Consider the following 25,931-nt stretch of genomic DNA (forward strand, 5'->3'; position numbering starts at 1 on the left):
AGTTCTGTGGTACTGAAACTTAACGTATTGTTTATGTAAATGATCTCGGCGTTATCTTGGATAGTTAATTGTCCTTATAAAGGCATGATTGGAAAAGACACTTCGGGTTTTATTTTCCGCATCTCAAAAAATTCAAGAGCGTGACCTCAAGGTATTATACTGTTCGCCCGTCCGTGATTTTGACTCCCATTGTTAGACACTCATATTATTTAAATCCTATCAATGAATTCATGTCAATTCACGACAGTAGATTTTTATTTGTGCACATGAGAGATACAGACTTTAAAAGACGTATTTTTCTATAATGGCGTGTGATATTAATACATAATAAAAATGCAACATTAAAACCAATGCAGCTTAAAAAGACTCTAAATCGGTCTACTCATACATCACCCTAGAACTGACCAAGCGGTGCACATTTTTCCATCCCATTCTTACTACAGCTACTGCAGCACCCTTTTTCCCTTGCATGACATTGTCAGGCACAATCAACATCGTCTCCGTCACCAACGGTTCGCTGGAAAGCCATAAAACTGTCATATTACAGACAATATTAAATTGTTTAGCTTGTCACATTAAAAAAAACTTTTTTCCCCGACACAGCAACTTCGTGCTGTGGCGAGTGTCTGGAAAATTTTAAACGCAGAATAAATCCAAGCCTGGAGGCGGCGAAGTTTACATTTTAATTCTTCATTTATTTTACGCTTTTACAATCTTGTCTCTTCTACGGATTCTCCTGTTTTTAAATAATAAAGCATAATAAAAACGAGTGGAAAATAATATAATAGTATGAACATTATTCTCAATTAAAAGTATTATTTATGTACAAAACTTATGAAGTTTTCGTTCGCTCTTTTAGACTGCTGTTTTTGCTGGTCGTTGAATACTGCTCTGTCTCCCACAGCTTGGATTGAATGCAATTACTTTCTGTCCGGGGAAAACTGTCCGCGCATTGAGCTGTCAAGTTTAATATCGATTCAAAGAAAAAAAACACTGTGGCACGTCACACTACCGATATTACCGGGGCTCCTTCAGTACATCCTAGATAGCAAACAGAACTCCTTCAGAGGAGCGAACCGGGGAAGGGAAGTTCTTCTTCCTGCAGCAGCGAACTACCCGGCAGTCATTATCACGAGTTTAGTTTTTGTTCCGTCCACCGCTGGCTTTATTCTGGATAGCACCGGCTGGCTGATTCGAAATAGCGTTACCCTGTCGGACGGTTAGTTAAAGGTGGAGTCGTATTTTGCGGTTGTCGCCAAAATGAAAATGGAGAACATAATCAACATTAATGGGTGGGAATAAATTTTTATCAGGCACGGTATGTTTCAAAGGTCAACGTCATTTCACGCCGAAAAGGAGCTTAAACGTACTCACACAAAATGAAAACAAGCTCAGTTGGTAAATATCTGCTTTAAGTGAGCCAAATTTAGTTTTGCATGAAAACTTTTCAAACTTGTTTTCCCTTTTTTGTGCTTCGAATTAGCACTTTCAACACACCGTGCGGCCATGAGTGACACACAGTAACGATGCATTACCTTTCCTTGATCCAAGTCCCCTTCTAGTGGGAGCGGCGTTGTCGGAACGTCACAATCCTCTGTTGGTGGAACAACGCAACGCAGACTTCGCCGGTCAAACACGAGCATCGCCGGGCAACGTTGGAGTCGTGGATAACCTCCCTGGCACTGCCAGTAGCGGTTACAAGACTTTCCTAGTGGAACATTTCCATTAGCGTCGTCGTTGCAAAGAGCTACATGGGGGGAGAAACAACAAGAGGTGCACAATGCCAAAAAACAATGTTAGACAGAAAAAACAGAAAATCAAACAAATTGTCATGGAGATTTACGGTGCTTCTGGCATCCATCAACATTTTCCGGCCAGTCACAGCTGTGGGCATTTTCGTTATACAGCAGCCCACCGATGCAGAGCTGCTCGGTTGCCGTTCCATTCCAGCAGGTCCAGTAGCGAGTGCAGGACGTTTCGTGACCGAAGATACCGTACAGCCAGTCGCAGTGTTCCGTCGAGATCGGTCCATCTGAGAGAAAGAATAAACGAAACGTTGTTTTTTAGCAGTTTTATGCATACAGCAATTTCCCCGATTGAAATAAGTCTGCTTGTTGTGCAGTCAGAGGATATTTGCATTTATATTGTAGCGTGTAAAATTTTATTTTGTCTACACTTGTCACTCATCAAAGAATTACACTCAATGTTGTTTTTAGGTAATTTCAATCATCTGTTTACAAAATTATCATTTCAAAGAGCAGATTAAAAGCAGAGAAACCCTAAACACTAAAATTCAAGCAACAAAACCACAAAGCGATTGAACAAATCCCTTACTTACCTTACCAATCAGACGAGAGCAGTGGTGGCTCGTGCTGTATTAAGAATTTGTCGCCATGTTGCTCGGTTTTGGGCTGTGCTTTGCCAGTTCCCCAGGCGTCTCATCACCCGCAAGTCTCCTTCGATCTGGTCGAGCCATCGTGCACGCTGCGCCCCTCTATTTCTGGTGTAATGGACTTATTCCAAGCACCATTTAGAATATAAGTAAATATAAAACAAGCGGTGCGATCATATATCGCATCAGCATAAAACGACGGTGCGATCACCTGCTGCATCAGCAGAAAAGGGTATTGCTACCGACGTGTACAATAAACTGATCGCTGAGTGCGATTCATTCAAGTACCAACGTTCGTCGTGTCTTGACTACTAGATGACACTCCCGGGTCCGGCTAGGAAGCCGAACCATTTTAGTTACCACATGGCGACCGTGACATATCGGACAGTATTCACGTCGAAGCGAACCAAAAGTGGAAGAAAAAGGGCCGAATAGGAATGCGATACGTACGATTTGTGAAGGAAACGAATTAGCTCAACTTACGCTCCCATCAAATTAACACGAAATTTACACCGTGAGCAACTGACGTGATAAGTGTTACGATGATATATGAATGTTCTCATGCCCATCACACCGTTGCTAATTAATGGATTTTAGTTAAAAACAAAAATAACTATGGCCGTTATAACAAGTGCTACAACAAGTAATAGTTTAATGCATGTCAAATAGTGCTCGAAATTACTGAAATGTGGTCTATTGGTAAGCGGGCGCAATTCGTCGCATACGGTGTAAAATAATAACAAAAACCGAACAGTCAGCGAAATGCAGCCGAATGCCGACCTAGGAAACGGAAATATTTAGCTGATGCAGAACACATTCATCTAACGTGCCTTCTCCAGCCAGACATTCACCTAACATCTATTACATACATGCCAACGAGGAAAATTTGTTGAGCCAGAAAAATACTAATCCAACAAGTTAAATCAACGACGAAAAGTTATGAGAAGTTTATTCCGAATATCTATTGAGTTTGGAAAATCATAAGACGCGGTGAGCCGCAGAATTTCCAGCTTTTGCTGCCCTCACCAACTAATCAACACTTCTGATGTACAGTCAATTTCTCGAGCGACACCCAGCATATACCTACAACAATATGCACACATTTTGCACAGCATTGCAAAACGATAACGATGTACAGCAACGTTGCTGAAACTTCCACAGTGGACCTTCCTACTTATTTGATTGAACAAACGGATAAACACCGGACGTCTGTCGAGCTATAAAATAAGTATGATGTTTAAAATAATACATATTGTTATTACTTTTAGTTACCTACATAGCATCGAGGAAAATTTATTGAACAAATAGCGAAACGTAAAAGGTAATTACAGTTAAATAGATATAGAGGAAGTTTAGATTTTTCGTTCACTAGTGACGATGATGCAAACAAAGTCATACATTTATATATATTTATATATATTATATATATAATCGCGATAAAATCGTAAATCTTCGATAAGTGAAAGACTATATACTATTTATGTTATATCAATTTTTGACAGCGCCAGTTTGTATCGTGTTCAGTTTTAGTTTAATTTGTTTCCATTAAAACAGACCGATCTTTCTGTGCAATCAAACAAACAAAAATAATAATAACCGATGCCCGCGGTGAAAGCATTGTAAGTTGTGCGTGCGATATTTAGGTCGGTATGAAGAAAAAAAAAACAAATGTATGCCTGCACTCATTATTACTAAACTGGTGAACTCGAAAAACTATTTATATTACTATTTACGAATGAAAAAAGTTAGCTACTATATTATTATCGACATAACCCCAAAAAAAAAAAGAGATGAAATAATTTCGTCGGTGAGCAGGTTATGAACTGACACAATTTTTTTTAATTATTTTAAAAAATGAAGTGAGTGAAGTAAAAACAGGAAAATCTGAGTACACAAGCACAAATAACATGGAACAAAACGGATTATTCATTTAGGAGCAACTGTGAAGCAAAGGAAACGATAATACGAAAATAGTAATAGTTTAAAGTTACTGAAAATTGTAGAGAATAGGTTCACCAAAAATATCATATCTAAAGCTTTACGAAGAATGAAAACACAGTGAAAGGATAAACTCTTAGAAGCAAGCAACAAGCATAACTCAAATTATCAAACAATAAATTATTTAAAAGATGCAAAAAAAAAACAAATAATGAGAAATGCAACACTAACAGTAAACAGTAACAGAAAAAAACAGCTTCAATATTTTCAAATTTTACAAAAAAAAAAAACAAAGTGAATCAAGATTAGTTTTTGGTTTTAGTGACATCATAACATACATTCCAAAAAATCAAAATTAAATAAATTTTGACAAATGCAATTAGATTCTAATTTGAATATTTCTCTATCTATCTTAACTGCATGGTTCAGTACCATATATTCTCGTTTAAAAAAAAAAACATGATTTTCTTTTTATTATAAATCGCCTTGTTCTGGTACACGAAGCTGGTCACTTCTGTGTACCCGAATAAAGAAACAGCTTTCATCTTGAGCCTGACCAGCCTAAGGTGGGAGTAACGTTTTAACTTTAGCTTGTTTTTGTCTCATTTTCACTTACCAAAATTCTTCCTTTATTCAAAATAATCCTTTTCCTCGAGCTCTAAAACTAAACTAAACTAAAATACTACGATTAAAAATTGTCGTTATGAGAGCGCGGTGAAAGCCCGCAACAATAAAAAAAAAATATATATATATTTATTTATTAAAGAGCTGCTAGGTGAATAGGCTCAAAATCCCTAGCAGCCTGCCCTGCTATGCGAATAGGCTAAAAATCCATAGCAAGGCATAGAAATTAAGAAAAATATATTCCTGGGAGCCATGTTATAAAATATAGTAGAATAGGGTAGCAGGCCTGCACCCAATCAATAAATAAAATATTAAAAATAATTGGATGGAATTTTGCCCCAGATGCCCGAACCAAAATGGTTATCGGATGCCCGGGTGAATAAGAAGTGCACGGACTCTAGCGTCTCGTAGCCATAATAAGTTAATTTTTTTAATACCCCGGATGCCTGGCACTTTAAAGATGACCAGAAGGACGTCATAAGATTAATAAGAGATTTAAACTTTAATTCTTTACGATCATTTTCAATAACTATTGTGTAATAAACATAATTATAACTTTATAATACCATAAAAATATTACAAATTTTTATAATTAAACACAACAAACAGAAAAGCAGTCCAATTATATACCTTAAATTAAGTAATTCATAACCTAAAATTTATACACTTATTATTAGTTAACATAATATACCTTTTCATTGGTTTACTAATCCTAATTCCTAATTATATTTCAATTCGTTTTAATATTTTCATCTAAATTATCTTTATCCAAATTTATTCAAGAGTACCAACACATATGTAACCATAACATTACAAAATATGACATGAAAATAATAAACATATTTTCCTTATTTTCACAAACAAAAACAACAACCAAACTAAAACATTACATGACATTAAAACAAACGAAAAAAAAATTAACCTAACCTAAACTTTAAAAAAAAAACATGAAACAGTTTTTTCATAGTCCCGAAGTATGTGCTGAACAGTTCTGCTAAACCTAACTTTTGATAATATAAATTTATGTGTTTATGTAACTTAGAAATATTGTATTCATATATTTATGTTCTCATCTGATTATACTTCGAGTATAGTCTGACAGAGCAACTATATCAATGCAAATTCTACCAAATTACATAATCATTGTCTCACTAATTTAAAAAAAAAAACTCAAAATCTAATACAAGTTTTTCAATTTTAAAAAAAACATTTATAAAACAAATTACTTAAATCAGTCATAAACCGAACAGATTAGCAAAAGACTCATCAATAACACTGTAATATTTTCTTAGATTCTTAGATTTTTTAAGATCATGTAATATTATTTTCATTTAATTATAATCCGATAACTTTCACAATACTAGCAACAACAACAAAAAGTTGCAAATAAAATACAGAATAAAAAACACAAGACGAATCTAACATCCTAAAACAAAAAAAAAACGTTATAAATATCTATAAAAATATTTTTCTTAAAAAAAAAAATCTTTAAATTTAACTTTGAGACCTCCTATAACAACAATAAAAATAGATATTAAAATAAATGAAATATAAGAATATTAAACATTTAAGAAAAAAAAATTTTTTTTGTTTATTTTCCTTTCGCAAATGACTAAATTATAATAACCCATAACAAAACTTATTCAACTTATAACGAAAACAAATTACCCCTATTTAAATAGAACTAATTATGTAGATTAATTATAACACCTAGAATTCGAATCATCCTTAAGTACAAAACCAATTTAAAAACCTTAGCCAACCCTACATTAATTACATAAATACCTTTCATCAATTGCACATTTATTATCTTTAAAGCAAAATCTTATCCTTATATATGTGATCAAACACATAATCAAAAATAAAAAAAAAACAAATTCTTTTTTCAACACATAGCGATTCAACGTTACATAACTTCAAATTTCTAGACAATCTTCATCATCCACAATAGATTGGAGCGTTGGAGAAAGATCACAGACATCTCAATAAATATCTGAGATCTTTACCCAATAAGCACCAATGGATTGGGACGATACGACGAAAATTCTTAGCTACACCTCTAACTACTATACCACAATACAAAATTTGAAAAAATAAACTAACAGCGAAAACTAGAAAAAAAAAATCAAAATAAGCAATAGGCAATAAGAATATAACATTAACAAAAAAAAAAAAAAAAAAAAAACAAAAAAAAAACAAAAAAAAACAAAATAAAAATAATAAAAATTTTCAAAAATTACAGTCAACGTTCGACAAAAATCGACATCGACATTACATTAAAAATATATTTTTAGGCATGTTTTCGGATATGAAAAAATTTCAGAGATAAATCAATAAGAATTTCAATAGCAGGATCTGATTTTGGTATTTCTGATGTAGATTTCGAAATAAATGAAGAAGAAAGTATATATTTTAAAGAATATTTGAAAAAATTGAAAAAAAAAACAAAAACAAAAAAAAGCTGCATCAACATATTAAGGAAATAAGATAATACATCTTTTACAATTTTTCTACATAACCAATTACACGAATATAAATTTTTAACAAATTTGAATTTATAAAATTCAAATTTTTCCCTAAGAGGGGTGGTGTAATTGACTTATTCCAAGCACCATTTAGAATATAAGTAAATATAAAACAAGCGGTGCGATCATATATCGCATCAGCATAAAACGACGGTGCGATCACCCGCTGCATCAGCAGAAAAGGGTATTGCTACCGACGTGTACAATAAACTGATCGCTGAGTGCGATTCATTCAAGTACCAACGTTCGTCGTGTCTTGACTACTAGATGACACTCCCGGGTCCGGCTAGGAAGCCGAACCATTTTAGTTACCACACTGGTGCTAGGGTGCAATGTGATTCGCTCCAAGCAGCGCGTGCAGTTTGTGGTTCATGCGCCGTCGTCATTCTCCGTCGTCCGTCTGTACTCCACCGTAGATAGTCCGTAGCACCTTCTGTTCAAAAACTCCAAGAGCGTTAAGGTCCTCCACGAGAAGCGTTCTTGTCTCGATCCCGTAGAGGACTACCGGTCTTATCAGGGTTTTGTACAGCGTCAACTTCGTGCGTCGTCGCACTCGATTCGATCGAAGTGTCTTCCGAGGTGAAAATTAGGCACGATTTCCTGCCTAGATGCGTCTCTGGATCTCTTTGCTGGTGTTATGGTCGGCGGTCACCAGTGACCCCAAATACACGAACTCATCGACCACCTAAAGTTCATCACCGTCTACAGAGACTTGAGTTGGGAGGCTGATGTTGTTCTCTTTGGAGCCTCTCGCTCGCATGTATTTTGTTTTCGTCGCATTTATCCGCAGTTTTCTTTCTTCCGCCGTCGCAAAGTTACGTGATATGATGTCGAAGTCATCTGCGAAGCCCAGAAGCTGAACAGACCTTGGGAAAATTGTGCCCCTCGTGTCGATACCCGCCCTCCGGATCGATGTTAAACCTCAAGGGCGATGTTAAACAGCAAACAGGAAAGTCCATCACCTTGTCTCAACCCTTTGCGCGATTCAAAGGGACTCGAGAGTATCCCCGAAACACGCACATCACTTGCGCCATGGTGGCTCTGATCAATCGAGTCAGTATCTCCGGAAATCCGTTGTCGTGCATGATCTGTCATAGCTGTTCTCGATCGACTGTATCATAGGCCGCCGTGAAGTCAATGAAGATGTGATGTGTGGGCACGTTGTACTCGCAACATTTCTGTAAGATCTGTCGGATTGAGAAGATCTGGTCCGTGGTGGCACGGGCTACCATGAAACCCGCTTGGTACTGACCCACGAACCTCCTGGTTAAAGGTGATAGACGACGGAACAGGATATGTGAGAGTAATTTGTTGGCGGCCTTGATAAGCGAGATACCGCGGTAGTTGCGGCACTCCAGCTTGTCGCCCTTCTTGTAGATGGGACAAACGACTCCCTCCATCCACTCGTCTGGCAGTTTTTCCTCCTCCCAAATCCTGGAAATGATCCAGTGCAGCGCTCTAGCCAGCGCCTCTTTTCCATGTTTCAAGAGCTCGCTCGGCAGTCCGTCTTTGCCTGCGGCTTTATTGTTTTTCAGCTTCCCGATCTCACAAAGAACTTCGTGAATATCGGGGGCTGGTACTCGGTCATCCGCTGCTGGTGCTCCTAGGTCAGTTCCTGCTCCGCTTCTGTTTACTGTTTCGCCATTCAGATGTCCATCGAAGTACTTCTTCCACCTGTCGACCATCTCGCTGGCATCCGTGAGAAGGTTCCCATCCGCGTCGTTGCACATGTCGGCTTGCGGCACATAGCCTCTGCGGGACTGGTTTACCTTCTCATAAAATTTCCGCGTTTCACTGGCATGGTGCAGCTGCTCCAGCTCCTCATGCTCACGATCCTCTTGCTGGCGCTTCTTTCGTCTGAGAGTTGTTGTCATGTCGTTCCGTGCCCGTTTGTAATTAGCCTTGTTCTCTCTCGTTGACCTGCCCAGGTATATCGCCCAGGTCCGGTTCTTCTCATTCACCGCTGCATCGCACTCCCCGTCATACCAGTCGTTTCTGACACTCGGTGCTTCCACTCGTAGTGTCACCGTTGCGGTCTCCACGATAGCTGTACGAATGCTGCACCAGCCGTCTTCGAGAGGCAATGCGCCCAGCCCCTCCGCCGTGGATATCACCGCTTCAAGCTGTTGCGCGTATTCCTCCGCAGCCTGGGAGTTCCGGAGCTGCTTAATGTTGAACCGCGGGGTTCGACGATGTCGCGCGTGGTATACGGTCGACAGTTTTGAGCGCAATGATACCGCAGCTAGCTAGTGGTCCGAGCCAATATCCGCACCGCGATAGGTACGTACGTTTGTAATGTCTGAGAAGAACCGGCCCTCGATGAGAACATGGTCAATTTGATTTGCTATACGTTGGTCAGGTGATGCACGCTATGCGGGCCGATCACCGCCTTGTACATTTCTTCCCTGCTGATCTGCGCGTTCATGTCCCCGATGACGATCTTGATGTCACTACGCGAGCAGCTATCGTAGAGTTTCTCCAGCTGTGTGTAGAACTCTTCTTTCTCTACATCGGGTCTTCCTTCGTGCGGGCAGTGTAGTTGTAGAACCGTGTAGTTGTAGAACCGGCCTTTTATTCTCAACAAACACAACCTGTCGCTGATCGCCTGCCACTTGATCACACGACTCTGCATCCTGCCCAGCACTATAAAGCCGGTACCCAGCTCATTGGTTGTGCCGCTGCTCTGGTAGTACTGTGCCCTGCGGCCACAAATCCTCCGTATTTTCTCTTCTTTCCGGCAAAGCTCCTGGAGCGCAACGATGTCGAAGTGGCGGGGTTCTAGCTGATCCAGCAGAATCCGGTCGCCACCCGGGTCGTTCAGCGATCTACAGTTCCATGTACCGAACTTGCAATCGTCGTCCTTATTTCGTCGCCTAGGTCGTTGCCAATTGTTCCGGTCCGTATTCAATTCTTGATTGTTCGTAGTATTTCAATGTTTCGGCATGCTGCCTTACTAGGGCTGCGGATGCCTAGTCTCGTGACGGGGCTGCCGTCTTGGGTGTAGCTGGCGAGACGCCGCATTTCATAATTCAGTCGTCCGCTCTGGATCAGACGCTGTTTGAGCCGCCCCTAACATGGGGAACAGACGCTCGGACAAGCTGCCCTCCTAGGAGAGCAGCTCCCTCTTCCCTGTCAGCATACGACCAAGTTCCCTCCGGTTCACCGATCTTCCCTTGGTTGCTCGTATCCCAGTCGGTACCACGTGGAGGTAGGGATAGGAGTTGCTGGGCATTATGCTTTGGACCACACTGGGGTCTATTTTATGCCAACTAGTACGGGTGTACTGCTGGTACGCACTGTCCAGCCGTTTACCAACCCAACAAATCCCAACAAAGAGAAAAACAAAAAAAAATAAACTAAAAAAGTCTCGCAGGTTTGCGGATATCTTTGATCTTCTAGAAGCAAACTTCGAAAAGGGATTTAGAAAGTTCAATTACTACACGTAACGAAGCAAGCCGACACCGCTATGAGGATTTACTTCACTTCCTTCCTCCAGGCATCTGTACTCCAGGAGGAGCAGCCCAAACGTCGTCTGTTCTTCAGAGAAGTGTCTCATCAGCTACATCCAAGACGGTAGAACGCTGAACGTCGTCGCGTGACGACCATATTTTACTGCATCAGCTAAAACCCAGCCACTTCGACACTCCAGTTGCACTCAAGAAACTTTTGAGCCCGCAGAACACAGAACTACCGGAACCACAGCACCACCACCGAGCTCGATACCGGCTTTATCGTACCGAGCAGGAAGCAGAGTCGTGTGGCAAACAGCTCGGCTGTCCGTAGCAGCAGGCGCAAAGTCCTTGCTAGCGTGACTACGTCCATACTCAGGTATGGATGGCCAGTGTGGTCCAAGGTATTGGGTACCTCGTGCCATCGCGGTAAACTCGAGAGTACGTACAGGCTAATGTGCCTAAGAGTCGCGTGCGCATACCGAAAAGTGTCGTACGAGGCGGTTTGTGTCTTGGCTGGCATGATGCCCATCAGCATCATCGTCAAAGAGGATGTAGAGTGCTTCAACCATCGCGACACGAGAGGCATACGCAACACCATACGGTCATCTTCAATGGCTAGGTAGCAGCGGGAGTGGTCCAACACTACAAAAGGTAGATGGACACACCGACTCATTCCAGAGTTAGCATGCTGGATTAATAGGCGCCATGGGAAAGTAACCTTCCATCTGACACAGATCCTGTCATGCCATGGCTGTTTTAGGCAGTACCTGAATAGGTTCGGGTACGCCGAGTCCCCTATGTGCCCCGCATTTACGGGTGCGGAAGAAAACGCGGAGCATGTGTTCTTCACATGTCCGCGTTTCGAACGGATAAGGCGCGAAATGCTGGCAATAAGTGGGACGGACACCACGCCAGAGAATATTCTGCGTAGGATGTGTGAGAATAGAGAAATCTGGAGTGCGGTCATCAAGGCTGCATCACAGATCGTAAATGTTTTGCAAGGCACCAATCGACGGGAAACCATCGACATGCTCCAGTCAGTAGCTAACTGGCCTTCATAGGTTGCTCTGCTACCCAGAGAGGTAAGTGCAGAAAGCACGACTGGCCCTCTTCCTGAAGTAATGCTTTAGCTGTCCAGCTTAGGGTTGCTCAGCATGGGTAAAAGCTAGCACGATCAGAATTTATGTCCCCTTCTCAAAGCACCTGAAGCAAACGTCCAGGATAACCAGAGGACATACCGACCAACCAACTTGAGCATGGCTTTCTTCAGAACTTTGTTTACCTTCTCCACCGCGAGGTCTTATAGTAGCTACCTGGCTCCCAGCCAGGCCTTCACGGAGGCAAATTGCCTCGATAGCCACTAACACTCTGCACTCCTTTTCGAAGGCTTGTGCAATATCACTCTTGGGGCCCGAGCTTGCACGTCCTTTCCCAAAATTCTCCTTGGTCAACTTCTTCATGGGTAGCTTCCCGGTCTTTAGAGTCTTCGCGAATTTCCAAGATCATCTCGTCGGCACGAGATCGACAAATGGTCCGAACATCCACACCCAGGTCTTGTAGCTGGGCGTGTCCTCTTATAGGTTTCAGGACCTCAGAGTACGGCGGCTTCTTAGAGCGATTTTTGCGTTTCTCGTCTCTGCCGCTTTTTGTTCCCGCGGTAGTACATTTTAGATCGCTTGTGGCTTCTCTGTTCTTTGGTCTTTCTATGGGAAGTGTACATGTTCATGTGGGATGAGCTCGATCAACCGCCCTTTTGATACAGGCGCTTTCTCGGTCGGTTCTCGCATCATTGACGCAAATACGTACCAATAGAAGACTCTGTTTCAAATGCTTCAAGATATTGTTACGTTCACCCGCAAACCCGGTTATGGCATCAAGCTGCGCCGACAGCGCCGCCACTCTTGGTAGCGTGTACATAAGCGATTGAATTGTAGGTCATCAAAAACCCTTCCTTTGTAAGGGGTAGCTTTAGGCGTATCTGCCTTGCTATCGGCTTTGAATGCATCCATCGGTTTCAGTGAAGACCGTTGGATACCACCCGTGGCTTTGGGCGTAAGTGGCTTTTACGAGGAATCGACGGCCCAATGTCTGAAGCCCCAGCTCACATTCGACATCGAAGCACGCAGCTTTGCGACGGCGGAGGAAACCTACCCCCGACTAAAAGCAGACGCCAGATTATTTGGATTGCGAAGAATATATGTGTCGAAAATTAAATCCTTGCAAGCGACAATAATATCCGCCGATTTGTACACCTGGTACACTTCATGGTTCTACGCCAACCACAATTTTTTAGTTTGCCACCAAGGATTGAACGCAAAACCCTACGCTCAAAAACACCAAGAGCTCGCCGATCGGCCTCTCTCAACGTCTATGCTTCATGGTCGTAGAGGGCCACGGGAAGAATTAGTGTGTTGTGGAGTGCGGGTTTGCAGACTACGGGACCTCAGCTAGTTACGCAATCCGTAGAGGGCCCTATTTGCAGCTGCTATCCGCCTTTTTATTTTACGGCGAGGTTCAAAGACCTCTTCTACAGCTCTACGGTTGATACTAATGATGTCGATATCGTCCGCAAAACCTAGAAGCATGTAAGACTTCGTAATGATGGTGCCGTTTCTTTGCACGCCGGCCCTCCGTATAGCACCCTCCAATGCGATGTTGAACAATAATCTGTGATCTGTGACGCGATATAATGCATTGTCTGTAGAGTGCTGAAAACAAACTTCGAAAGGGGAGTGTATTCGCATTTTCCCCCGTTGAAACTACCGCCACCGTATATCTGACTACCGGCTGTCGCACTGTGCGTGTTATCCAGCGAGTCCTCATTATTAATTGGAAGAAGTATGTAGTGCAAAAGTTTTGGTTTCGTTTCGCTCGAATTGAAACTGCCGGCGTATTGTATTGTGTTGCTATAAAATCATTTTTCTGGCACATTACGCACACCGATAACTGCTTGTTGTGTCGCTCTCTCGTAACGATGTCGAATTTAGCGAGAACACCCCCTGGAGCTGCGCACATCAAAACAACCGCTACTAAACGGTCTCGAATCGATAACGATGCAAATGTAAATACACTTACGCTTGATTCTGCCGTCCAAATGCTAATGAATCAGTTTGCTGAAACCAGGGGAATGATTGACGATTTGTGTAACTATTTACATTGCAAAACTGACACTGTGAGACTAGAACTGAAAGATAAACTTGTGGCAGTATCGCAGGATATTAACTCGCTCAGAGCGAAATGTACTACAAAATTGAACGATCACGACGTAGCTCTGGATAAGCTGAATGAACGGGTCGACAAAATCTCCACTTCAGTTGATAGTCTTGAAAACCGGAATGAGTTAATCGTCAGTGGTATCCCGTACATGAATGATGAGGATCTGAGTGCATACTTTAATGCGATGTGTAAGCAACTTGGACTCGGAGAATCTGCTTCCCCACTAGTTGACGTAAGACGAATGAAATCGAAAGCGTTGAAGGATGGTGACGAGAATCTGGTGGTGCTTCAGTTTGCTCTGAAAAATGCTCGCGATAACTTTTACAGTGCCTACCTACACAAAAGGAATCTACAATTAAACCATATTGGCTTGAACTCAGCGCGCAGAATCTACGTGAATGAAAATTTAACGGTCTCAGCACGAAAGGTGAAGGCGGCAGCTCTACGCATGAAGAAGGCAGGCAAGTTCTCCACGGTTTTCACGAAACTGGGGACGGTGCAAGTGAAGGTAACACCGGATGGTCCACCTGTAGCAGTCTACTCCGAAAAACAACTCGTTGGTTTTTTGTAGCGAATTTCTGTAAATATTAACTTGACTCTGTTTTCGAAGTTTGTTAAATTGTTTGTATTGTGCTAAATTAAAATTATCAAATTGTTTTTGTACTGAACTGAAATATTTATAATTTTATGTTAAAACCTGTAATATTACATTAAGGAACTTTAGTTAATTATCTCTCTCTAACTGTACAGCTCTCGAAAAATTGTTTTCCTGTTTTGTCAAATGTCATCGACGATTAGAACTACCTCTGCGAACATACCTGGTGCAGTATTGAATGCAGCGCTGATTTCAGGCAAGTTCAACATTTGTCATGGTAATGCACAAAGTCTTTGCGCAAGAAAAGTAATAAATTGGACGAAGTGAAACTTTTACTCGAAAACTCAAAAATTGGACTGGCGTGCTTTACGGAATCATGGTTGACGTCAAAAATTAGTGATAATGTAGTTGCTGTTCCTGGGTACACAATCATACGTAATGATAGACTGTATAGACGGGGTGGTGGTATTGTGATGTACTGTAAGGACGGACTTCGCTTCTCACACGTTTTTAAAACCAACATTACACCAACATCCGATGATATAACTGAATGTCTGGCCGTTGAGTTATGCTTAGGCAATGAGAAAGTACTAATAATGTGTGTTTATAATCCACCTGACAATGACTGTACAAATTTCCTGTACCAGAAGCTTACTGACTTTGCTGTTCGCTACGAGAACATTGTGCTCATCGGAGATTTCAATACTGACCTCACGCAACCGAACAGAAAACGAGATCAATTTGAATCGATGCTTCACAGTTTATCACTCACGTCCTTTGGTGATGAGCCGACTTTTTTTCATCGGCATGGCTGCTCACAACTTGACTTACTCATCCTAAGTGATCGTGAAAAAGTGCTACGCTTCAACCAAGTTGGTTTTCCAGGACTTTCGCAGCATGATCTTATCTTTGGATCACTGAATGTTAATGTTACCACTGTTAAACTGCTCAAAAATACAGAGACTATGTTCATTTTGATCCAAACGCTATAGCTAACGCCGTCAGCCGTATCCCGTGGAATGAGTTTTATGCTATCAATGATTCCAACGAGCTAGTTGAGTTTTTCAATGAGCATATAGTAAACATTCACATGAATACATCCCGCTTCGTATTGTGAGCAACCGGAGAAAATCAAATGCATGGATTACTTCTGAGGTGCGCAAGTCCATGATCGAGAGAGATATGGCTCATCGAGACTGGTGTAGGGCTCCATCCGAACAAAAGCATCTGGCACGACAACTTTACAAAAGACTGAGGAACCGAACGAACTGTCTGGTCTCCGCAGCGAAAGCACGATACATGAGCCAATTCCTTGACAGTAGAATCTCCTCCAAAGTTCTCTGGCAACGGGTAAAAAAACTAGGTGTATGCAGGCAGACATCATTCGAAAACTGTGATCTCGACCCTGATGAAATAAATCGCGTGTTTGTGGCGAACTTCGCTGTGAGCGGCAACGATAGTAGAGGCAACGGAGTACATCTTAACTCACCTCATAATTTCTCTTTTCGTGCTGTGGAATGTTGGGAAGTTGTTAATGCTGTTTGTGACGTGAAATAGAACGCAATATGTTACCGTTGGTCGTCGATCAAATTACTAATATTTTCAACGTTATTATACAAAGCTGTGTATTTCCCACTTGCTGGAAGCATGCAAAAATAATTCCTGTCCGAAAGCAGCGCAATTTATCTTCAATATTGAATATTCAATATTGTTTTTGGAAAATTGATTGGGAAGCAGATTACTTCTTACACAACTGAAAATAACTTGCTCTCGGAGTTTCAGGCTGGTTTTCGAAAAGGTCACAGTATCAAAACAGCTATCATTCGGGTGTATGATGACCTAGCAGTTGCGTATGATAAAAAGGCCGGTTCTATACTGTTGTTGCTGGATTTCTCTAAAGCGTTCGAAACAATCCATCATCACAGACTATGCTTAAAGCTGCAAACACAGTTCAATTTCAATTCTGATGCCGTAAATCTGCTGAACGTATCTAACTGATCGAAAGCAAAACCGTTTTTTGTGGAGATCGCCGATCCAACAGCTCTGTAATTACTTCGGGAGTGCCGCAAGGATCAGTTCTTGGTCCATTGTTATTTTGCTGCTACATTAACGATTTGCCTAATGTCCTAAAGCACTGCACCATACAATTATATGCTGATGATGTACAACTGTACATAAGCCGATTTGGTCTTGGACCAAGTGAAATGGTTGAATTGGTAAATGATGACCTAGCAAGGATTACAAAATGGTCTCGACGGAACGGATTACTCGTCAACCAAAGTGAAAGTAAAGCACTACTGATCAAAACCAGATCACGAAATGCTGCTCCACACAACTTAGTGTCAGACGTCATTATGGATGGAGGAGTGATTCGATGGACGGAGAAAGCTAGTAACCTGGGCTACTTTTTCCAAAACAGTCTTGAATGGGATAGGCTTATACAACAACAATGCGGAAAAATTTATGCTGGATTACGAACACTACAAAGCTGTTCCACGTCTGCTGCAGTTAGTACCCGTCTGAAACTGTTTAAAAGTTTGATTCTCCCTCATTTCCTATTTGGAGATGTGACTCACATCAATCCCGGTGCTGGTGAACTGCGAAAACTCCGCGTTGCCCTGAACTGCTGTGTAAGATTTGTGTACGGCTTAAATCGTTATTCGAGAGTAAGTCATCTGCATCAGAATCTCATTGGATGCCCACTGCAAAAACTTTATGCGCACCGTTCTTGTATATTTATAAAGAGGCTAATTACAACGTGCACACCGTCAACGCTACACCGGAAACTGATGTCCATGCGAGGTCGTCGTCTTCAAAATCTTGTTATCCCACCAAACAATTCGTCTGTTTACGGAAACTCCTTGTTCGTTAAAGGTATCGTTAGCTGGAATATGTAGCCCGCTGAAATAAAACGTTCTACATCGGAAGCAATATTCAAGAGAGACAGTTTAAATTTTTGGAACCGTGCTTAGAGAGATTAGGTTTAAAAATAAATTTAATTAATATACATTAAGGTATTTGAAAAACGAACCTTCAACCGGAAGTAGTGAAATTAAAAAGGTCAACCTTTATACTACTGGACAAATAAAAATAATAATAATAATAATAATAATAAGTTTGACAGCCCGTCTCCCTGCTTCAAACCATCTAAAGTCACGAAGGAGTCCGATATCTCACCGGCTATCCTGATGCATGATGTAGAGCCTTCAAGGGTGGCACGTATCAGCCTAATTAGTTTTGTTGGGAAACTGTGTTCGACCATAATTCGCCATAGCTCATTTCTCTTCACTGTGTCGTACACTGCCTTGAAGTCAATGAACAGATGGTGCGTCTGCAGGTTAAATTCTCGAAATTTATCGAGGACCTGACGCAGGGTAAACATTTGGTCCGTAGTGGAGCGTCCCCCTTTGAAAACCACATTGGTAATCGCCAACAGAGGTCTCTGACAACGGCCTCAGTCTATGGAACAGGATACGGAAGAGAATTTTGTAAACGGTGTTGAGAGGGGTTATGCTCCGATAATTACTACAGTCCAGGCGGTGGCCTTTATTGTAGATTGGACATATGAGACCCTCAAACCAGACTCTCAGCATGATCCGGTGTAAAGCACGATACAGCTGTTCGCTCCCGACTTTAAAAAGTTCGGCTGGAATGCCATTTTAATCTCGTCCATGGATGGTGGGTCCACACCGTTGCCATCATCCTCAATCACCATCCTGCTCCTTTCGACTACGCTGAATTCTTCACTATTCAACAGCACACTAAAGTGTTCCTTCCAACGCCTGGTCACTTCCGTTCTATTGGTAATCAGGTTCCCCTTCCTATCTTTGCACATGACTGGCTGACACGTTCCGGTTCCTAATTCCATTTATCTTCTCGTAGAAGCTTCTCGCATCGTGCCTAGAGAGAGAAGCAACCATCCACTTCCGCAACAATCCGCTCCCAATGCTGTCGTTTATTCCGGCGATGGAGTCTTTTTTCAGCAGCTCTAGCTTACCGGTATCTTCCTACGCTCTGACGAGTCACAGCCGTGGCTAACATGTGAACTCTGGCGCAGTTCTTTTCATCCGTCGCTCGCTGGCACTCAGCGTCAAACCACTCATTGGACGTGGCTGTCGCAGATGTACCCAACACTTCTCCCGCTGTGGCGCTGATTGTACTGTGGATATGCCTCCACTGTTCATTCAGGCTACCTTGCTGGATGTTCAAGTGTATTCTTTTTGTCATCTCGGACGTCAATAAAGATCCGAGTCAACATTTGGTCCTCTAAACAACCTCACGTCTATAACGTCTGAAAAGTGTCGACCATCAATCAGAATATGGTCGATCTGGGAGTAGGCCTCTCCATTTAAGTGTCTCCAGGTGTGCTTACGTATATTCTGGCGTTCAAAATAAGTGCTATAGATAGCCACGGGGAGGGAGAAGTTCTCCTGCCCGACCTGCGCGTAGTTGAAAAATTTGCCCTTAATTCTCAACACACATATACGGTCACTGATCGGCCTCCATCTAATGACACGCTTCATCTGTTTCCCTATGAGCACGAAACCGACTCCCCTTTCTGTTTTCACGCCGCCACTGTAGTATATGTGGTACTTGAATGAAATGCCCGCAATAGGATCTACTGCCCGAAATTCGCGTTCTCCCGTTTTGTTATAGCAGCAACCTCCACAATCACCTTTTGCAGCTCTCTAGCCAGGACAGGATACCTGCAGGTGCCGGTTCGAGTAGAGTCCTTACATTCGGTGACACCCCAACAGCCCTAAATACGTTAGCCATATGGACGGTTGCCATACGTACGATAGCCATAAGCGACGTTAGCCATAATATTATCCTCGCATATGGATGTTAGCCATAATATACGATAGCCATAACGTACGATAGCCATAACGTACGATAGCCATAATGTATGTATGCCATAATTCTTTTATTATTGAAAAATTTCATATTTTTTTCCTGCTCAGAAAACATTTGCCATTAGGTATTTATAGGTGTTAAGACATGATTGATTGAATGTTGTCCTGCATAACATGCATAAAAGATGATTATATATTTCAAGCACGTTGTAAATCTCTTCGATTTTTCTAACGCAGTATTTTTTACGATTTTCGCGATGTAAAAAGTGGAAATAAAATTGCCAACACAGTAACTACGATTATGCAATGTTAAACAATTGAAAGTGATAACAGTAGATATAGTACATAACATTCTGGGATAATTAATTTCACCAGCACAAAGTATTTTTTATATTGGAAATTTCATTTAGCAGTTAAAAATATTTTTCCTTCGTACAAAAATGATTCATTATTTTATTTGTCCTAATATTCTATTCTAAATTATTCGAATATTATATATCGCCATAATATGTTCTAAACTCTTCTTATTCTAGTATTTAATAATAGTTTCCTAAATATATAATGTGTTTAATCAGTATTATTTTATAATTTATTGTTTTCGGAGCCTAGGACTGAAGCAAGTCCATGTACATAACTTGCTAAATCGTAATTTTCGAAATTTTATTTAACTCGCTCATCTTTTAGCTGCTGATATGATTTCCGTTATTGGTCATCGATTTTTGATATGAAGGACGAGATGAATCCTTTGGTATTTTTTTTTCCATCGATTATACAGAGAAATTGGTTTGATTACCCGGAGTCATGTTTTTTTCTTCCAATTTTGGATTTTGTTTATATCCGTGATGTTTGCCTTTTTGTCGATTTTATCTAGAAATGCCAAAGTTCATACAATATTTTGTGGCATATGCTGGGTAGTAAACTCAAGGCATAAAGATAGGTGAAAGTATTGACTCATCTCATATTATTTTTTTCATATTTGACAAACGTCGACATACAGTCGCTAGATAATTTTTATATTTTATGTCGGTATATTTACTAAGTGCAATATTCGTTTTATCAATACAATGACGATTCTCGACGAAAAAAAATGAAAAAATATAATTGAAAATTCCGGAGACTTTGTTTATCCGAAGTGAAATATTTTTCAAAACTCTGGATAATAGAGTCCGACATGTACCTATTTTGATTTCGCTGACCTTCCACGATGCACAAATAAATAAGATTTTTGAAAATAAATTGCATCAATGTGCCAGATGCTTCAGCTTCAATGATATTGTAAACATTTGGGATATTGGTAGTATGAACAACAGCCAGAGCTTGTTTTTTTGTATGTATAGTACACAGGTCCATTTTAGACAAATTCATCAATCAAGTTTTGCTGCTGAATGAATTTGTTCAGATTTTTACTCAGATAAAAAAGAGACAGAGTATTGCTTTAACTTTTATAAAGTTATAATTCGTACAATATGCTTCGATGATTTGATTTATTTTTTGCTAACTCTGCATCCCAATTCGCCTTGCATAACCTTGTCATTTTTTATACGAAAAAAATAGTTGGAAACTGCTTGCTAAATTCCTAAAAAGGCGGTAAACATCAAATTAGATATATCATTCGCATTACCGTGTTTATTACGTTTGAACCCTATAATAGGACATTCTAGATAATAAAACCAAAATAATTTCAGTAAATAACATCAACAGTTATAGGGTCACTTGCCAGCAAAAGCAGCAGATTATCAGAACATTAACGCTCAATTGAACTCTTTTTTGAGACTTTCATTTGACCAGCCTCTTATTTTAAAAAATATATAGACAATATTTATTACACAGTACCAACGAATTAAATTTACTACTAAGACAAATGAAAACATATAACGGTTTCTAGCACATAAAGAGACAAACATACACAATTTCACACCATTAATAATGCACAATACAGAATCGTTTTAAACCATGTAAATTTGTTCATTGAGTTGATATAAACTTAAAGCTGTAAATATAACTATGCATTCAAATTTACTTTACTTATGTGCATGTAAACAAGTATAAATTTACGCTAAATTTTCGTAGCTTTTCGCAATAAGCCGAAACATTAAGCAAAATTATGGCTATCGTCTATTATGGCTAACATACATTATGGCTTCATCTATTATGGCCACGGTACTGTATGGCAATCATCTTTATGGCAGTCGTCTGTATGGCAATCGTCCGTATGGCTATCGTATTTATGTCTGTTGGCGGGTCCCCCTTACATTCCAAGTACCGAGTTTTCAATAATCGTTGTCCTTTATCGTACGCCTAGGTCCATGCCGATTATTCCGTTCCGTATTTATATCTGGATTGTTCGTAGTATTTCACCTTCGGTATGCTGCCTTACTAGGGCTACGATACCTAGTCTCGCGACGGGGCTGCCGTTTTAGACATAGCTGGTGAGGCACCGCATTTCGTAATTCAGCCACCCGCTCCGGGTCAGACGCTGTTGTATGCCGCCCCTAATATGGAGAGACAGCCGCGTACGACCCCCATCCCAGTCAGTATACGACCATAGTTTCCACCGGGGGTTGGTTACTTGATCTCCGCTAAGGTTACTCGTATCCCGGTCGGCACCTCGTGAAGGTTGGGATAGGAGTTGCTGGACAGAGTTGAATGACCACAATGGGATCTCAAGTGACACGTGGCCAGCCGTTTACCAATTTGAAACGAATTCAACTTATATTTCAAAATAAAATGTAGCGTTTATGAGAAATTGTTTTTATTGAAAAAGCATTTTTTTGTGGTGAGTATTCTCGATACAAGTCATTATCAGTTCCCTACAATTCATTCTCTGATAGTTTTCTATTTAACCAAAGATTTCTGAACTAAAATGCTTTGAAATTCGGTTTGCTAAGACAAATATGTGTGCAAAATTTCTTTTTTTTTTTGCAAAACATGATCGATCAGATTTTTGCGTATTTTCAGATCATTGGGCATGGATTTGCTCAAATTAAAAAATAAAAATAAAAAATACGTTAATACCTATCTCATTCTTATTTCTAGGTAAATAAAATCATCACAAAATTAAATCTTTCAAAAAATTATCAAACCCGAAAAATGACTCAATAAATATTTAGATTTTTCCAAGGTCTTATGAAAGCTGCCTTTGCAACTCAAGGGACATTATTATTTTGTTATGATCATCCAATCTATAGCCGAAAATGCACGGTCCGATGAATCTTCCTGACTCAGAAGTGACCGAAATATCAAATGGGTAATCATTAGCAAACATAATTAGGGGAACCATACGACACTGAAGTCATCAAACGTGCTAGCAACAAACCACTAACGAGAATCATTTTGCTTACTTGCCAACTGTTTCCCGTCGCAGTAGTCTGACCGCCAGGGATAGTCACAGCCTTCCGTCACGCCGCGATGCTTCCCAGCAAACACGAGCCCGTTCGGGCAGTCGTACAGTTCTGGCTGGTTGTTGACACACTCCCAGTACCGGTCGCAGTACGTCACGTCTCCTACTACCTTCGATTTGGTTTTACACGGATCCTCCTGATCCTGCCGCTGGGCCGCACCGAGTACTGTAAAGATAAACAGAATGGAAAAAATACCCATCATTTGTAACTTGTCTACCATCGCATCAGTTATGTAAGTGTATCTTCTGCCGAATTATGTGGAAAGACGCTAAACAAATTAAGATTTGTGGAATCAGAAATTAGTGCTGACAAAATCAGTATACGGACCGTTCTAAAGTTACAAACAAAACGCTCTCCTTCAAACGAAGCACCATTGTGCTGAGCTGAACTGAACGAGTTTTACAAAGGTGAGAGTAACGACATCAAAAGGGGCCAACAAGTGGCCGGAGTTTATTGAGGGATGAAAACACCCTGCCTGCCGTTTTGATGCGATCCGATGCGGCCGACGAGACGCGGTCGGGTGCAAAATATCAAATGACAAAGTTGAGCATACTTTGAACCAAACCACTTGACTGGAAATGCAAATGAGCATCGTGAATCCCGGCACACTTGCGCCTCACTAACTGGTGACAGTAACTCCTGTGTGGCGGCCAACACGCCATGCTTCTCGCCCGAGTGGTGCCGTACTCTGTGTAGGGCCACACTTCAGGCAGCCCTGGAGCCGCGCGAGCGAAAATTAGCAGTGAGCCGTGGGAAAGCATACCTCCAACTACCGACATACCGTGACCCATCATCGTGACGATCAGCGCCAAGGCGTTAACTTTTAATTATATTCCATGTAATTGAATACACTTTACATCGTTTAAAAGTTTGTCATTGATGTTCATGCTGGAATTGGGAAGCAATCTTCATGTAATTTGCAGATTGCACAAATCTAATCTGGCTGGCGGGTGTTGGTTGGGTGTTGACATATGCGTTTTGCGAGTTGGAAGTTGAAGTTTTGTCTCTTTGCGCCATTTATGCAACAGTATTTTCAAACCTTTTTAAAAAGTTTTATTTGTACATTATTTGGAAGATACCAATCAGTTGTTCGCAAGCATAATTATAATATTATTTAACATATGCCATCGAATACATTCCGAACACGAATTTAATCAATGTATTTCGACAGTATATTTCGACAATGTATTTTGACAGAACAAGGAAATATTTCACTATCATGCAATGTTCGTTTACTCTCCTTTGATTTTTTTTGATTTTTAGCAGCACTTTCCCTGGGCCCTGATAGAATAAACATATTACTGCGTGTTATCAAGAAAATGCGTACAATGTCAAAGACATGTTTGCACGCAAATTGCAACGGGTCATAACGTCAATTTTCAATTCGGTTTTATATCACCCTATCCAGGGAGTAAACCAATAGCTGCCCGAATCACTTCCGTGACAATAAAGGGATTTACTCGTCCGCCCCGGAAATTACCATGAATTATCCCGTGATTACATTCATATTTGCATACCTTCACTTCATCACCAACCGTGTCTTTGGCAGCAAGGTGTTATCCCATCATTAGTGTAACTTGCATTTATGATTTTATGCTGTGAGTTTTAGTCTTTTAAACAACTTAAAACTTCTTCTTACATATTTTCTTATTATTCTTCGGAGATGCTGTATAAAACTCTTACAATAATTTTCAATTAACAAAAAACGATTTATTTTGTCACTACAATTCTTCTACTTTTAATCTTAGAAAAATCTGATATTACAAAAAAAGTTTTAATTGTTCCACATTAAAGTGAACCAAAACCTCCAAACCACGAACGTAATGAATAATATCAGCTAAGTCATCAGGATAATCACGTTTATTTCAATTTTCCTTAGCTTTACCCGGACGGAAAGGTGCAGGGCTTCGTGCTCGGAACAGACCTGGAGCCGTAATTCTTACTTATAATTATCTCTCCGTTCACTGAAGACACCGTCAGAGCTCGAAGTCATAATAGGATGTAACAAATGGCACTCCAAGGAAAAGCAGCCAGCAGCACAATAACAGCCAGACCAGTGAAATCATTTAAAAGTTGGCGCCACAACCAAGAGCTCGTTTCTTTCTGCGACGATGAATTTAACTAGTTGATGATTTATCTTAATCTGTTACATAGAGGCACTAATCAGTACAGTAGTCTAGAATTCGCAACAGTTCTTGAATTCATTTTATGGCCATTTTATCGTTGCAATAAAATACCCTTCGATAGGCGAATTCTCGGTGCCAACTTATAAAAGTACAACCAGCACGCTTTTGTCACTCTTCAATCTATTTTCTACGATCAACCGGAGTCCCATTTAAAGTCTATTTGTCTCCTTCCAAAAACGCCACCACGGCTGTCGCACGTCTTCCGTTCGATGTGATATCTTCGTACAATTTCACTGTAAAATTTAATTTTCTTAATTTTTATTGATGCCCAGGGTATTACATTTAATTACAAGGTAGGACACGCTTAAAGACAGTCCCACTCTTCCGACTGTAGACTCCCACTGCGTTTTCCCGTTCCGGCTGTGCATAGCTTTCTACCTGAAGACCCTCATTATGGAAACAATAGTAATGGCAGCCGGTAAAATGATCCAGCAATGATGCCGGTATGTCTTAACGAGTTTAATTCCGGAGGTAAAACGCTACTCTCATGCAGCCTATTGGACGTGAGTTACAGTTTCGTGACTGGTGGAATTTTCCAATTGTGTGACCAATTTTGCTATTCTTCATCTTAAACTCTTTAATTCACATCAGTTGAAACACGACATCCAAAATTCCATTCCCATTATATCATAAAATGGAAAATTGTAGCTCGAAGTCTCTCATCAGAAAATTTAAAAAACTGAAAATGCAATCTAAATTCTTTCAACATTTGTTCATAAATATGAACAAAAATATTGCAATGTTAACAC

At 40.5% G+C, this 25,931-nt stretch overlaps 1 protein-coding gene across 5 annotated transcripts in view; it reads right to left on the minus strand.

The window, feature by feature from the left end:
* Window positions 1-648: 648 nt before the first annotated feature.
* LOC129730399 (protein obstructor-E-like) overlaps window positions 649-25,931 on the minus strand; it is a 102,638-nt gene continuing 77,355 nt past the window's right edge. For 4 of the 5 annotated variants that reach the window (XM_055689709.1, XM_055689711.1, XM_055689710.1 and 1 more), the window contains 4 exons: window positions 22,937-23,161; window positions 1,844-2,032; window positions 1,536-1,747; window positions 649-1,209 (listed from right to left, as the gene is read on the minus strand). In XM_055689709.1, coding sequence (XP_055545684.1) covers window positions 1,138-1,209; window positions 1,536-1,747; window positions 1,844-2,032; window positions 22,937-23,161 — 698 coding nt within the window. In that variant the 3' untranslated portion in view covers window positions 649-1,137. Of the gene's footprint in view, window positions 1,210-1,535; window positions 1,748-1,843; window positions 2,033-22,936; window positions 23,217-25,931 lie in introns of those variants that run through there. The other variant, XM_055689708.1, reaches the window with a different exon arrangement.

This window comes from Wyeomyia smithii, chromosome 3, assembly GCF_029784165.1.
Source record: "Wyeomyia smithii strain HCP4-BCI-WySm-NY-G18 chromosome 3, ASM2978416v1, whole genome shotgun sequence".
NCBI lineage: Eukaryota > Metazoa > Arthropoda > Insecta > Diptera > Culicidae > Wyeomyia > Wyeomyia smithii.